We start from the raw sequence: 14,312 nt of genomic DNA on the forward strand, positions 1-14,312 counted from the left end.
CGTTTGCTTTAAAATTGCATCCTGGTCATTTTATACCTTGCTGGGATAGGAAATGGTGCTACAAACTAAATTAGTTGCCTGGTGGCTGCTCTCATGCTCCTTTTCTCCCTCCTGGCCCCATATCCCACCAGTGAGATTTCCATCAGCTTTGGCAAGCCAAGACAAAACACCCTAGTCACAAACCCTGGAGGACCCGTGCTGTCACTCCACTGCACCCAAGGAGCACCCTCTGGGCTCCTGAGGCACAGAAAAGCCTTAGAAAGGTTTGTGTTGTCTGCTAGAGTATTTTTTCACCTACTCATAGCCAGGCTCCTTCCATAACATGGGGAGCAGACACTCTCCAGGGCTTTGCTTTGAGCCACAGGACTTCTACGTCTAGCAGAATGCCAAAATCCCACACCTTGCCGTGAACACAGAGTCTGGGGCGGGGAGGGCAAACAGCAATATCACCCAAAGTCCCAGAGCACGTGTCATGATGGAGAGCCGCCAAGATCCCCGCTTTGAGGATCTATTTGAGATGCCCACATTTGAACATGTTCCTGCACAGCTTCACCCCAGAGGATCCCCCAGCCCGTGGCTGGGTGGCAGCCAGCCAAGAGCAGAGCCATGCCAAGCCCCCAGCAGCAGAACCATCATGCGCATCGCCCCCATGCCAAGCTGCCTGGGACCCCCTGCCCAGGCACTGGGTCATGCCAGCAAGACGTACCACAGGACAACAAGAGCCTTGTCACCTCTTTGAATTAGCTGCCCTGGGCTATTTGCATTTCTAGCGGTTTGGTTGGTAACTAGGTTCTCAGGCTTTGTATGTTGTTGCTATTTTAGTACATCTGAAACGTGCAGGAAAAGGAATCTGGAGGCTGTGTCTCCTGTGGAGATGTTTGTGCTGACCCAGTTTGGGACGCTGCAGAGCAAAAGCCACGTCACTCTGCCTCCAGATCCAGGCAGCAGCGTAGTCACCTGCTCCTGGTTTTGCCTGCACATTCAGTGAGAGTGTCACCTGCCTTTAAGCCAGACTGGACCACACACCAAAGCTGTATCCACATGTTGACGTGGGGCAGGAGCCGCTCCACCACCACACACCAGCAAGGGGAGTTATCCAGGTGGTTTTACCCTCGAGATCCCTGTCTGCCTCACTTAAAGCTCTTTAAACACTCAGCACAGTGCGTTTCTCTTCTCCTGAGCAGCAGGTCACCCACTGACGGTCCAAACCCAATCCACAGGGGATGAGACGACTCCAGCAGAAATTGCCACTGTCCCAGAAAACTCCATGGTGTGGCAGCCCCAGCCCCAAAGGCAGGCAGGAGGTGTTAACTGCATCCCCGCAGGTCAGGCATGCCCGACAGTGCTTCAAACCTGCTCCACACACATCTCTCTTGCCAATGCTGCTAAGACAATGCTGTCAGGCCAGGCTGAAGTTCTTCAGTGTGGGAAAAGTGCTGGTGCTGCCTTGCTAGGTATGAAAAACAACACTCATCAAATGACCTTTCTGTGCTTTGAGGCCATCTGCGGGGTCCAGATCAAATGCTTGAGCCCATCTGAGTGCACAGAAGGGGCAAATCTCTACACCGCTACTCCCATGACCTCAGCCCTTTAATCAGGACCCAGAGATCATGGCCTGAACCTCTCCCTCCGCATTCAGTCCTGCCCTAGCACCGAGCTCTTGAGGCAGGAGTTGCATGGCCTCAGCTGTCCAAATACAGATGCTGGGAGGTGTCAGACTCAGAGTCTGCCTCCACTCGAGTCAGTGGATGCAAATGCAGTAATTGTTTCCCGAGCAGGGCAGGAAGCTTCGGATGCAGCAGTGCCTGAATGCAAACTTGCTCCTCACCTCACAAAAAACCAGCCTCCAGAGCAGCTCGCCTGGCAGGAGTGTCACTGGAGCAAAATCCCCACCACAGGCAGAGCCCCGCAATGCTCAGAGAAGGGTTTTTGAGCTCCCGCATGGGTCTCTTACCTTGTTCTCTGTAGGAGCTGATGCCGGATGTTGCTGCTTGGTGATGTTCTCAGCCAGACACCAGCAGATCCTCTTCTTCTGCTCCTGGGAGTAAGCCTCCAAACTTAATAAGCACTCCGACTTCTGACGTAAAGGAAACACAGGCAGAGAGAAGGTCATTAGCTGTGTGTCGCAGGCCCTGGCTTTGTTTGCAAACTACTTGCTTCCAACAAGCTGTGTAGTATATATATATATAAAACAGGAGAGCTCGCACTGGTGACCTGAGCTCTGGGCACGAGAAAGCAAAATAGATGGGAAATCAGCTTGACAGTGGCATCTCCTCCAGAGAGAGGGTTAAAGGCTGCTATGGTGCAGAGCAGCAGACTTTTGCTTTAATAAGCAGGAGCAGAGTGGTAAGGCACGGGCAGAGCACCAGCAATTCCGCACCCTGTGCCACCACAGTGGAAACGTGTCTGTCAAGCTAATTTAGAGAGTGGAAATTGAGCTTTGCTGTATGCAAACATCAATGAGGCGCCGTAGCATGAACTGATGAAAACAAGCACCTTTAGGCTGGGCGGGGCTGGGAGGAAGACAGACTCCAGGAGAAGCCCCAGAGCAGCCTCGCCTGCTCTGCTCCTTACTTAGAGCATACATCAGGGGTTGTTTTGAGGATGATGCTCCAGCTCCAGTCATGCACTGTCTGTGAGCAATGTGCAGTGAGAAAGGAATTAAGAGAAATGATGGGCATTCATCCCACCTGAGCCCACCTCCCCTCGCACCCTAGCCTCTTCCCTGCACACACCCTTTTTGATATGGACCTGTTTCTTTTGGACACATTTTCTTCGGGCCAAATCCCACTTATTTAAGAAACCTTCTAACTGATTTCACTCAGCAAGTGTCTCCCAGCCCTTAAATGCAGTTTAAATCTCTTGTGCTAAAAATTAAGTATTAGTAACATTTGCTGCCCACTGGAGTTTTGCAGGTTTCACTTTAAAAAGGGTCCAGAAACGCCCATGGCTGGATTATCTCCTTCTGAGGCCAGATATGAAAAGGGGAAGAAAAAAAAAAAAAAAAAAGAAAGAAAGAAAAAAACCCCAGAACTTTAGGACAGAACCGTAAAGAAAGAAAAAAGAGCCTTCCACTAAAGGGCATAAAAAAGGTCTTTCATTTCCCCCTAGGATTTCCTTCCAGAAGGGCAGGTCTCCAACAGCCTGTTTTTCCCAGAAAGGTCAGAAAGAACTAAGGAACTTGCAGCTTTGTGACTCCAGAGACACAACACAACCAGAAAAGGAAAAGCTTTTTAGTCACACCATTTAAACACTGTTTTCATTCGATGCTAATTCATTCACGTTTAATCCAAAATCCCTACTAAAGCAGTAAATAAACCAATCTCCCACTTCACCTCTAGAAAACAGAGATCTCTAGGTCAGTCCTTTGCCCCTCCAAGAAGACTTATAGGAAAGAGAAGATTTGATCTTTCTTATGTCTGGACATCACCACATATTTATTCTTACAACAGAAACAGGCTTAAACATCGAAAATACATGCTCGGGCTTACTGAGCACTACCAAAATGGAATAGAGGTTTGTGATTCAGGGACACAAAGGGGGTGAGGCTCCCCCTTGTCCCCCAGATCCTGAGTTGCAGTGATGCTCTGAGCATCCCAGTGCTCTTTCCCATCCCAGACGTCTCAATCTTTCCCAGTCCCATGCTAGCAGATCACTAGGCTGTACTTCTGTGATATCCACCAGTCCCTAGGAAAGTACCTAATCGTTCCTGCGTTCAGAGGAGAGGACGGGTACCAATCCACTGAGCTGGAAATCCAGACTGGCATTTCCCTGCCCTGCACTTGGGGCCAGAAGTGAATGACGGCAAGGACTCAGCAAAGCCTAAAAGACATTAGCGCAGCTGCAAGGAGTCCAGCGCCCACATTGATGCTGCAAATACTGCACACTCCCGTCCCTACCGAGCTTCTGCAATTCCTCCAGCACGAGGCTTAAAGCAGTTCCAAGGACATCTCATATCCCCTTGCTTGTGATGGATGCACCGCTCACCTACCCCTGCTCTGCAGCCCCTTGCTGATTCAATTACAGTCCCCATCTCTTTGATTGAATTTAGCATAGAGTGATGCTCAGCCCACACTGGCTCCTGAGAGCAACGTGTCCCTCTCCCTCCCGCTCAGCCTCAGCGAGCTGGAAAGACTCCCCAGCCCCAGCCGCCTGGGAATATTAAAGCCAGGAAAGGAGATTGCCCTCTGGTCCAAAAGTCAGAGGAGAAATTCAACAGCCCCGATGCATGTCCTGGATATTGTGGGCAAGGCAGAGGGGGGACACTAACTGCCAAATTGTATTTATCCAATCTGTACGTATTTTACTATCATTTCTGTGCCACAGCAGCGAGACTGCAGCACTTTATTCCTTCAAAGTGATATTTAACCTCTCCAATGCACATTTCCCAAGGGAAAGGCTCTGTTTCTCCCTCTTCCATCAACCTGCTCCCCCCAGTAATGTTCAACTGTGTCGGGGAAAGAGGCAGCCCAACCCGCAGGGGCTGAGCACCCCCAGCTGCCTCTAAAGCACAGGCTCCTGCTTGCAAAGTCCTTTGGGATCCAGCCAGACGGAGGGCAGACACGTGAAGGACCGATGGTTATATAGGACAAAGCTCTACCAGCGGCACGTGTCCCCGGAGCCCAGCCCCTGCCGGGGGGCCGAGCTGCCCAGCTCAGCACTCCCATGCACCGGGGAGGCCAGGGCAAGGAGGTCGGCCACCATCGGGGCTCAGCCATGCCCTGCGCACGCCGCCTGGCCCAGGGCTCGCTCTGGGAACCGGCCTCTCCGCTATTGTTTTCATTCAGGGAGGCTGCCGCTTTGCCTGCCAATATTTACAAAGAGAAAACAGGGTTTAATCTCACAGTGCTGGGAAAGGAGGATGCAGATGGCGTGAAGGGGGCGTTTGCGACCAGATAAAGCGAGCGACTGAAGTGGCTGCCAGTTGCTTTCTGACTGCCTGCACCCCAGCATTTTTGAAAAACATGTTATTGCAGGTGTTGTGTGCTGGCTGGCACGGGAGCCACCCGTGAGCCCATGGCTCCAGGGCAGCACCGGCCCCTGCACCAGCACCAGGACCCCAGGCCACTGCTGCCCGTGGGAGAGTAAGAGAGAAATGCAGAGCATGTATCACAGAGGAGGACCCAGACTAGCCAACACAAGCCCCAAATGGGCCCTGTTACAGCCAGGGATTATCACAGGAAGAGGTTTCTTCTGCTCCATGGGAAAAGCTCACCCCTGCAGATGCTCCCCTAGGCTGAGACCCAGCCCCACTGCATCCAGGAGCATGGGGAGATGACAGGCAAGGGGTCTGGCCAAGCAGAGCTCCTGGTCAGCCCAGCAGACACCAGCCAAAAAGGAACTGTTGGCTCTGTAGCCCGTAGATCAGCTGATGACCTCCCAGAGAACACCCCCAGACCCTACGCACCAAGACATGCCCCTCCACGCAGGACCCAGCACAACAGCACCTGGCACACAAGGGTGGCTCTATGTGACACTGCAAAGCGAAGATGCAAGAACAACGAGCCAGACTCAGCCTGACACCTCCAGTGCCTTGAACTCAGGGACCAGCCCAGCCTGGGGCTGTTCTCATTGCTGCCTCCCCCAGCTGTGCTAGCAGATAGAGGCTGGTCAGGTCCTTGGGTGGACGTTTTCCCCCACAGATCAGGGGAACACACTTCTTCTTTCCCCAGGCTCCGCTCCTCTTCAGGGTTTATGGCAAAGTGGTTCAGGGACAGGGCTCGCAGCCCAGCTCAGCTCTGCCCAGCCCCTGGCCTCGAACGTTCAGAGCGTTGGTCCGTAGCCAAACCCAGCAGAGATCCCAGAGGGGAAGTACCTCGGAAACAGGCTCCAGACTACAATAGCTTTAAATCGCAGAGCAAACCTTCCACCGGCGAAACAGCAAGCCCTGGGAATATCCTGTGCAAAAAACACGGGCAACTGCTGGCTGGTTATTTGATGACCCACAGAGCTAGGTCTGATGAGAAAGTTCAGTTTGCTGCCGTGCTAAGCTGTGTGGGGAAGGGGGGGTGCAGGGGACCATGTCTCTTCCTGTGCTTTTTGGACTGCCAGACACACTGGTGGTGCCCAAAAAACAAATGCTGGCAGCAACAGCAGAGGCCCTATTGAAAGCTGGGATGACCGAAAGGTGACAGGATCTCATAGGTGCTTAAGCAGATGATGTGCATGGAGCTGCTGTTTGCAGGGCCCAGCTGTCTCTGCAGAAAAGCAGGGCTCGTTGCTGTGTGGCTTGGTTTTGGGCCAGAGAGGCTCTACAGATGAAAGTAAAAGATAGATGTGCCCATCCTTCCTTGTGACACCAAGGGCTGGCTCTTAGGAAATGGGTTTTCATTGTCCTGCAGACACCTATGGATCAGGAGAGGCACCAAGACAGCAAAGTGGACCTGCTGCTTCGTGGTGCTCCAACTCACCCCAGGCCCATCAGAACCTGTTGCACTCAGAAGCTGCTGCTAAGGAGTGAAAAAATGGAAAAGTGATGCCACAAGAGGACTGCATCGTGGCACAGCCTGAAGGATGCTAAGCCTCCAGGAGGAAAAGCCAGCCAGAAGAGCCTTTTCCACCCACTTTGGAGCAGCCAGAAAGGACACAGGGCTTGGTTTGATTTTGCAGGCCAGCAGGTTGTCCTTAAGTGGCTCATCAGAAAACAGCCTTTACAGGAATCCCCAGCCCTGAGACTAGCCAGGCACGGAGCTCCCGGTGCAAACACCGCTCTGGCAAGCAGACATCAGGTCCACCACCTTCCCGTTCTGCAAACGCCCTTTCCTCTCAGCCAAGAGATCTCAGAGCTGAGCAGCCCCAGCAACAGTAACACCAAGCTTATCCACCTGCTGCAAACAGGGCCCCAATATTATCCATCCCTCTTCCCCCAGCACAGCCCCAAAGAGGGCAAGCTCTAGCCTGTGCAACCAACCCCAGGGAACAGCAGTTCCTCTCCAAAAACACCGGCTGGCTCCTGGACCTTTTAAAATCTCTCCAGTACTGTAACTGCATGTCAGCTCTTCTATCTGCCAACATCTGGGAAATGTGATCACAGAATTAAAGCCGGGGGGAAAAAATTAGGAACTTCTGCTCCAAAAAGCACATTCCATGGTCATCTCAAAACTCAGATTCAGGTTGAATTGTGTAAAGATTCACAAAACCAGGGAAGCAGAGTGCCCCTGTTTATCTTTCTCCAACCAGGACACGAGCACTCCCTGCTCTGCCCAAAGAGACCTGAACTGGGAGCTGTCACCACCCAGGAGCTGCTGCCCTGTCACCAGGCCATGGGTTATACCAAGCAGGGGCTTCTGCTACTGGTGTCGTTCCACATCATCTAACCTGGGTAAATACATGCTGGCAGAGGAGACAGAGCCCAGGGGTCTGTCTGCACAGAGCAGCAGCCTGGCGGCCAGGTCCAGAGCCATTGCTTTGCATGCTCTGGCTGCAGGAGAGCGCTGGCTTGAACCAGAAGAATGTTTCAGTTGCAGCTGAAATTTGGGGCATGTCATGGGGATGCCGAGTAGGGCTGCATTTCAGGAATTTGGGATAATCTGCCCACAGGTTCACATCACAACATCCTTCAGAAGCACTTTTCAAAATGTTGGCTGTCTTGGTCTAATGTTGTCTCGCTGCGCCTGCTGTTCAGGCGTCACACATGGAGAAACTCACAGGCTGGGACCTGCCATCCTTTGGATGGAGGTTAATGGAAACCTCTGTTCAGGAAGGAATTTAGCTGTTGCTGTATGCATGACTTGGCAGAGGGATTGAGCACGTGCAGATTGAGCGCCCGGCTTTCATGTGAGCTGGGTCACTCAAGCTGATGTATGCTGGTGCACTGCAGCACAGGAGACAGCCTCGCTTGGTGAACCTCTCCAGCACCCCAGAAATGAGCCACTGCTTGCGAGACACAGAGGAAACAAAGGAAATATCAGAGAGCAGGAAAGGATTTCTCATCTGGTAACATCTCCTGACCATTACCAGCAGAGCGGCTGGAGGAGAGGGAGTCCCCCCTTAGGCTGAGTAGGACTGGGAACAGGAAGAGAAAGGCAAAGGAACACACTTCACATTCTCTCAGTGTGCTTCAGATTCATGGAATAAAACTGGAGAGAGCAAGGCAGCAAGGAGTGCATCTAGATTTGCTCTACTTGAAGTCCTTAGTCCCAGCACTTCTAGGCTGTCTGCAGTGCCTGCTCCACCACAGCCCAGAGGATCTTCCACCTTACTGCAGTACAACAAGCCCATCTGACAAATAACAGCCCACAAATCTCATAAATATAATCTCTTTTCCTATTACCAATTAGAGGAAATTGAGATACAATTTCAGCAGAGCACATAGTCCACTTCACAGACAAATACTCATCTCTTTTACCTTCTCCCATCCTGCATGCATCACCCAGCGCCAGCTGATGCTTGATTTTCTCCTACCAGGAAGTTAAACCCCAGCTATACTCCCACCCTGCAGTACTCTGGCATCTGCAGAGTGACCGTCACAGCGCAGAATTCAGGATTTTTTGTTCCAGCGAGGCTGAGGGACTCCTAAATCGCTAATCTTTTCTGTAAGGTGGCTGCGGTTAAACCCTTCCTGCAGCGAGTTGTGTCAGGGGCTCGCAAACCGTGGCTTTAGGCCAGCACTACCTGGGGGTCAGAGCTGGGCACAGCTCTCGGCTCCAGGTCTCGTCACAGTTTTGAGGTTTTCTGAGCTTGTGTCTCTAAACCGGCCTTTTTTGGTCATTGCATTTGGTGGGTATTTTCTCATATTTAAGCACCAAAAGTATAGATGGAGCATTTGAAAAGGAAGGATCAAGACATCTTGCAGGCTGCTGAAGCCCCGCCAAGGAGCAGAGTAACTGGGATGGGGGGGTACACCACAACAGCAGAGCCCAACCCGGGGCACCAGATCCTCCTTAATACTGGGAAAAAGGAAAAGGGGAACAACTTCCTTCGCTTTAGCCCCCTGCCAAAACCATCCCATTTTGGTTGGAAACCAATTCGAAATGCAAGTCTTCTGGCTATCACTTTGGGGTCAGAGAACAGAGGAACAGAAAGCTGACTGAATCCCAAACTTTTATCATTACTGATGCTGTTTTTCTGCCACAGGAGCTCACAGCTGCAGATTATCCCTCCTCCAACAAGCCTTTCTCAGTCACTTCTGACCCTCACAAATCTGTGTGTACAGTCCTCTTTTCCCCACGATCACATAAAAGCACATTCATCAGCTTTCACCCACCTTAACAACTAACCCCCCCTGCTTTATCACTGAACTATCCACTTATCATCTCCTACTTCCCCAAATTTCAAGTCATATGCAAGCTTTATCAGGCATGATTTGTTGTTTTCAACCCTGTCAATGATGACTGACTGCAATTAAGCAAGAGCCTGGCTTCCCAAGTCCTCCCTGGCAGAGCAATACTCACAGAACATGATGTTGAGGTTTCAGACAAGACTTTTTAACTATTTTTTAAGCACCACAGCAACTTCCTCTCTCTCAAGGTTTTCAGGCCAAGTGTTGTGTCACATCAAGCTAAGTGCCTGTGAGGATGTCTGCTCTGGTTGTGCTCCATCTGTACTCTTTATCTCTCCTTCATTAATAATTACTTTTTAAGTACTTTACTAAACAAATTTGTGGTAGCTGCTCACTCGGTTGCGTAGGTTTGATGTCACCCCCTGGCCAACCCTTTTGCCCTTTTCCCCATCACCAAGCTATCTGCCTAAGTGCCCTCTAGATTTAGCAGGACAAAAAAAGCTCCTTTCGAACTCTTCTGATGACATGTTCAGAACAGCTGACTTCAGAATTACCCAGGTGTACAATATCTGCCATGTCACAGCATGTCCCTGAGCCTTACAGTCCCCCATACCATCAGTAAATTGCTTTTCCAGCACTCAGATTTGCTGCGTGGAAGCAGGAACCTCGGTTCTCCCTGCTCTTTCCCTTTGGGAAAAGAAACACACAATGACACATCCCTAAGGGCATTAAATTAGCAAGGCTCACTCCTGGCAGGGACACAGAACACTGGGAAATTAACTCTCCTAAGGAGCAAGCCACAACATCCCCAGTGAAACCTGGAGTTAAGCACATTTACACAAGCTACAGTATTGCCTGTGGTCCAGTTTAAAGAACATTTCTCCAAAGCATACTCTTGCCAGCAGCCAGGACACAGCTTGAGGATGCAAATAGGAGCAGTGCCCATGTGGGACCCTATGGGTGCAGGGACATGTCCACATAGGGCCAGGGTACAGGGTGATGGTGGGGCAAGGGGAGGACAGTGTAATTTCTCTGACACTTGGCCAAAGGATCTCCCACGAAGAGTTAGGATGCTCATCTCCAAAGCAAATCAAGATCAAGCATAGATTTGCAGCATTAATTTGCTTGGGTAGTTAAGTGTGCCCATCACAGCAGGCCAGGAATTTGCTACTGGAAAGATTTTCTGTTGAAGCAGTTTCCCAAGAAAAACTCCGGTGCCTGCAGATGAAAGCTTCTAGCGAAACAGATCAATTTTGCAGTGCTTTTCAAATTAAAAACTTACCGAGCTATTTGATCTAAAGTCAATTTGGTCTGAATATGTTGGGTTGGAATCAAAACCTTCTAACAATGCAATAAAACACTGGTCTGCAGTTTCCTATCAGTAGGATATTTCCGGAGCAGGGAAGGGTGTGAATACAGCCCTGGACCACAATCACATCTCTGGACTGGCTCCCTGTGAGGCCATCGATTCCCGCCACGCAGCAATTGTTTTCTTCTGACAGGTTTTACACATGTCATCACAGGAGTTGTATGATGCTGCAGGGAATGGCATGTGGGCAGGGGAGAAACAGGGCCAAACACCCACACTCCAAATTCTCTAGGGTGCAGAAATGTGAGTCCACACTGAATCAGCCCAAAGCTTTCACAGGCAGGGTCTGTTCAACTGACTTTAAATTGTTTCATTTGGATCTAAAACACTGAAATGAAACATATACTAGACGGGGTTTGCATGCATTGGTAGTACTTTTTCACATACCAGCTGGCAAACAGAAAAATTAGACAAGCTTCCAGATACACATAGTACTCCTCAGGTGCAAAGGTACCACCTTCACTTCCAAAATCTTGGCTTGTTTATGAGTTGGGACTATCACAGGTACCCCACGGCCACCACAAGAGCGAAACCACCAAGAATGGACAGATGAGTGAATAACCTTCCTCTGTTTCTGCACTCTTTCCAACACCAACCTCTACTCAGCCCTGCCCTTCCAGGAGGCCACATGCCCCCCCAGGACTGGGGCCACCTGCACTCAGGACCTCCAAGCACTGCAATCCACATGCCAAAGAGCCTGTAAAATAAACACCCTTCTGCTGTAACCTACACCGGGCTATAAAGATTACCGTTTGCTATCTGACTGTAAATAACCAGAATGCACAGGATTTAAACCATGTGGAGTGATTTATTCACACGTGATTACACAGGATGACTAGCAGTAGCTTTTTTATGACACTCCCGTTTCCCTGAAGGTTGGAATTTTCTGTCTTGTTTAAAAGAAATTAAGCAACTCACAGACATCGAAGCACACTTGTGTTGTGGATCACGCCAGATGCAAATGCAAAAATGTGACCTTATGGGTTAGAACATTACTCACAAACCTTCTAATGAGAAGGAGCAGGAGATGGCAGCTCAAGGCCTTGGTTAAGAGCTTTTCTTGCAGTGAACGCAAACTCAGTCTGGCCCCGTGGGCTCCCTTTCAACTCACAGCAACAGTAAATGCATTACTGTTCATTGCAGATGATTTGTGGGTAAGAAACACCAGTATGAGAGCTTCCACCAGCCTCCCAGGCCTCGTCACGGCAGCACAACGGGGACGTGTCTGCCCATATCACGGTGACAGAAGAGCTCCGATAATGACGACCACCAGACCCCCCAGACCCATCACCTGCACCCCAGAGAGGACCAGCCGGCAGAGCTGAGCCAGCAAAAGGCTCCCAGCAGGGTAAAGTGCTGCTGGCCAGCCCAGGGATGGAGCACCGGCTGCAAACAGCAGGACAGGAGCACGTCAGGGTGGGGAGAGACCTCTCAGAGTGACTGAGACAAAAAAGCCATGTCCACACAAACATCCTTCCCTTATGCAGACTTACACAAAGCCTTCTAGCTGCCACAAGAAGTCACAAGGGGTGGGCAGTGGGACAGACACATCTGCCAGCAGGACCCTGCACGAGGCACTGCTGCACCACATCACTGCGACCCCGGGGGTGTCACACTGTGCCAGCACCAGCACTCTGCCAGGGATACCCTCCTGAGCATCGCCCCAACTCCCGGCAGCCTGAGCGCAGCCCCAAGCAGGGCCACCCCCTCGTGGGAAGCTGTCCTTGCAAAGGGAAACCGTCTTGTTCCCACAGTTGGGAAGGAGGCTGAGCCTTGCACTAGGGCAAAAGGAGGTCACACAGCTGGGAGCGTGGCACCCAGGGCCGCCAAGGCTTAAAACCTCCTGGTGACACCCCAGCAACCCTGTAACTAAAGTTTTGCTCCTGAAAAGTGAATGCAAAGAAGAAAAGAGAGATGACCTGAAGGTGACTCTTCATAGCTTCCCTGCAGGAAGAGGATGCTTAGATGCTCCCAGGCTGGTTCCCACAATGGCATCCCATCATTTAAGAAGAGCCAGTCTCCACCCACCTAAGGTCCACCTCCACTGAGGACAGTCCATTGAGCCACACAACCCCTGGCACTGCAGAAGTGAGAGGCTGCTGTTCTTATGCTTTAACCACGAGCCTGGTCGCCCACTCCATGTGGCTCTCAGGACTGCAGATCACTGTTTCCCAGAAGAGCAGCCGTGGGGAAGTCAGGAGGACACCATCCTGCCCTGGCTCACTGCTGACTCACAGGCACGTCCCCCTCTCTGTGCCTCAGCTTCCACTTTTGCACAAAAACTGCCCATTGCTGGAGAGTCTGATGAGATTTACTGCTGGAAGTGCACGGTCCCCTTAACCTTGATGCCAGCTTCTATCTGTTTCTACCTGTGCTATGTACTCACAGCGCACACAAAAAGCCACCTTCTCCCTTTCCTTACACAAAGGCCCAGCCAAACCAGGCAGCTGGAGAATCGCCTCCTCACAGGCAGACCTCACATCAGCCTGATCTCCCCGGCTCGGCACAGACCACTAGCCTCAAAGCAACCCCGTGGGGTCTGGGAGGGAAGAAGTGGCACTGGGGACACCCTGCCCGGCAGGGTACTGCCTTTGAGTCAGGGGCTGCCCCCACGTCACCTGAAAGTGTGGGCTGGCACAGTGCAGGGTGAAGCAGCCACTCCTGGGGTACAAGCATGTGGCAGTCCTGCCGGTCACCGATGGTTGGGAAGCTCCCACTCCCCTTGTAACCTGCTCCAAAATGCCCCAGTGAAACAGGAGGAACAAGACAAGGTTTGCAGAATTCCATGAGCCTGGCCATGCCAGACCTGCTGTCCTCTGTGGGGGAGCGTGCATGTAGGAAAGCAATTGTTTCACATTTTCTATTCAACTCCTACACTCCAACCAGAATGGATGTCACAGATCCCCATCACCACAGCTGTTAGAGCCGTTTAAGACCCTCAGAAGAAAGCTAAGCACTTCATTACATCTTGACAAAGACAAGCCTTCACCTCTCAAGATGTCTTGAAACACAGCCAGCACTCACTTCTACTAGTCACTTCTACTTATGGCCCAAAGCTTCTAAATTAAATGTCAGGCTCTGAATGCATTTTTCCAAATGCTTGAGAAAACGCCAGAGTGCCTCATCCCGCTGCTGTTGGGATGTCGCTGATGAACACCCATCGCAACCTTTCTGAGTCATGGCACAGGATTAGCTGGGTAGGGCACAAGCACTGAGCAAGCCCCTGAGGAAGAAATAGAGGAGACAAGGAAGGAACAAGAGGGAAACGGGAGAGAGAACTTGTCAGCCTGTGGTTATGCAGCAAGTCATGCTTTGGCCCAAATCCCAGCCACTCAAGGTGAACAACCTTCTTTCTGAACATTTTCATCCAACTTTCACAATAGCTTATTATTTCATGGTGCTGCTGAGCAATGTTTGCCTTTCTCCTCTGCGCCCTGGGGATCTTTCCCAGATCCAGATTTCCACCTCTGAAAATACAAGGCCTTGAAACCAGGAACACAGTAAAGTCACTTGAAAAGGAAAAAAAAGCCGCAGCATTCAATGATTAGTTAGGTCCAGTCACCGTGAACCAATTTCGCAGTCTCCTCGGCTGCTTCACGACACAACTGTAATTGTGCCAATATCTGAGTGATTCCAAGTAATTCCAAAAGATTTTAAATGCTCTGTTTAGAACATCTAGCTCTGTACCAGCCACACACATTTTCAGAGCTATGCTTATGTGTT

The 14,312-nt window shown here is 51.0% G+C and overlaps 1 protein-coding gene across 6 annotated transcripts in view; it reads right to left on the bottom strand.

Moving 5' to 3' along the window:
• Positions 1 to 14,312, bottom strand: part of RGS3 (regulator of G protein signaling 3) — an 85,210-nt gene that overhangs the window by 24,191 nt on the left and 46,707 nt on the right. For all 6 annotated transcript variants that reach the window (XR_008733891.1, XM_055720766.1, XM_055720767.1 and 3 more), the window contains one exon: positions 1,955 to 2,077. Coding sequence is in view for 4 of the 6 variants with exons in the window: in XM_055720766.1 (XP_055576741.1) it covers positions 1,955 to 2,077 (123 nt within the window). In the remaining 2 variants the exon portion in view is untranslated. The remainder of the gene's footprint in view (positions 1 to 1,954; positions 2,078 to 14,312) is intronic.

The sequence above is a fragment of the Falco cherrug genome, chromosome 9 (genome assembly GCF_023634085.1).
Source record: "Falco cherrug isolate bFalChe1 chromosome 9, bFalChe1.pri, whole genome shotgun sequence".
In the NCBI taxonomy this organism is placed as follows: domain Eukaryota; kingdom Metazoa; phylum Chordata; class Aves; order Falconiformes; family Falconidae; genus Falco; species Falco cherrug.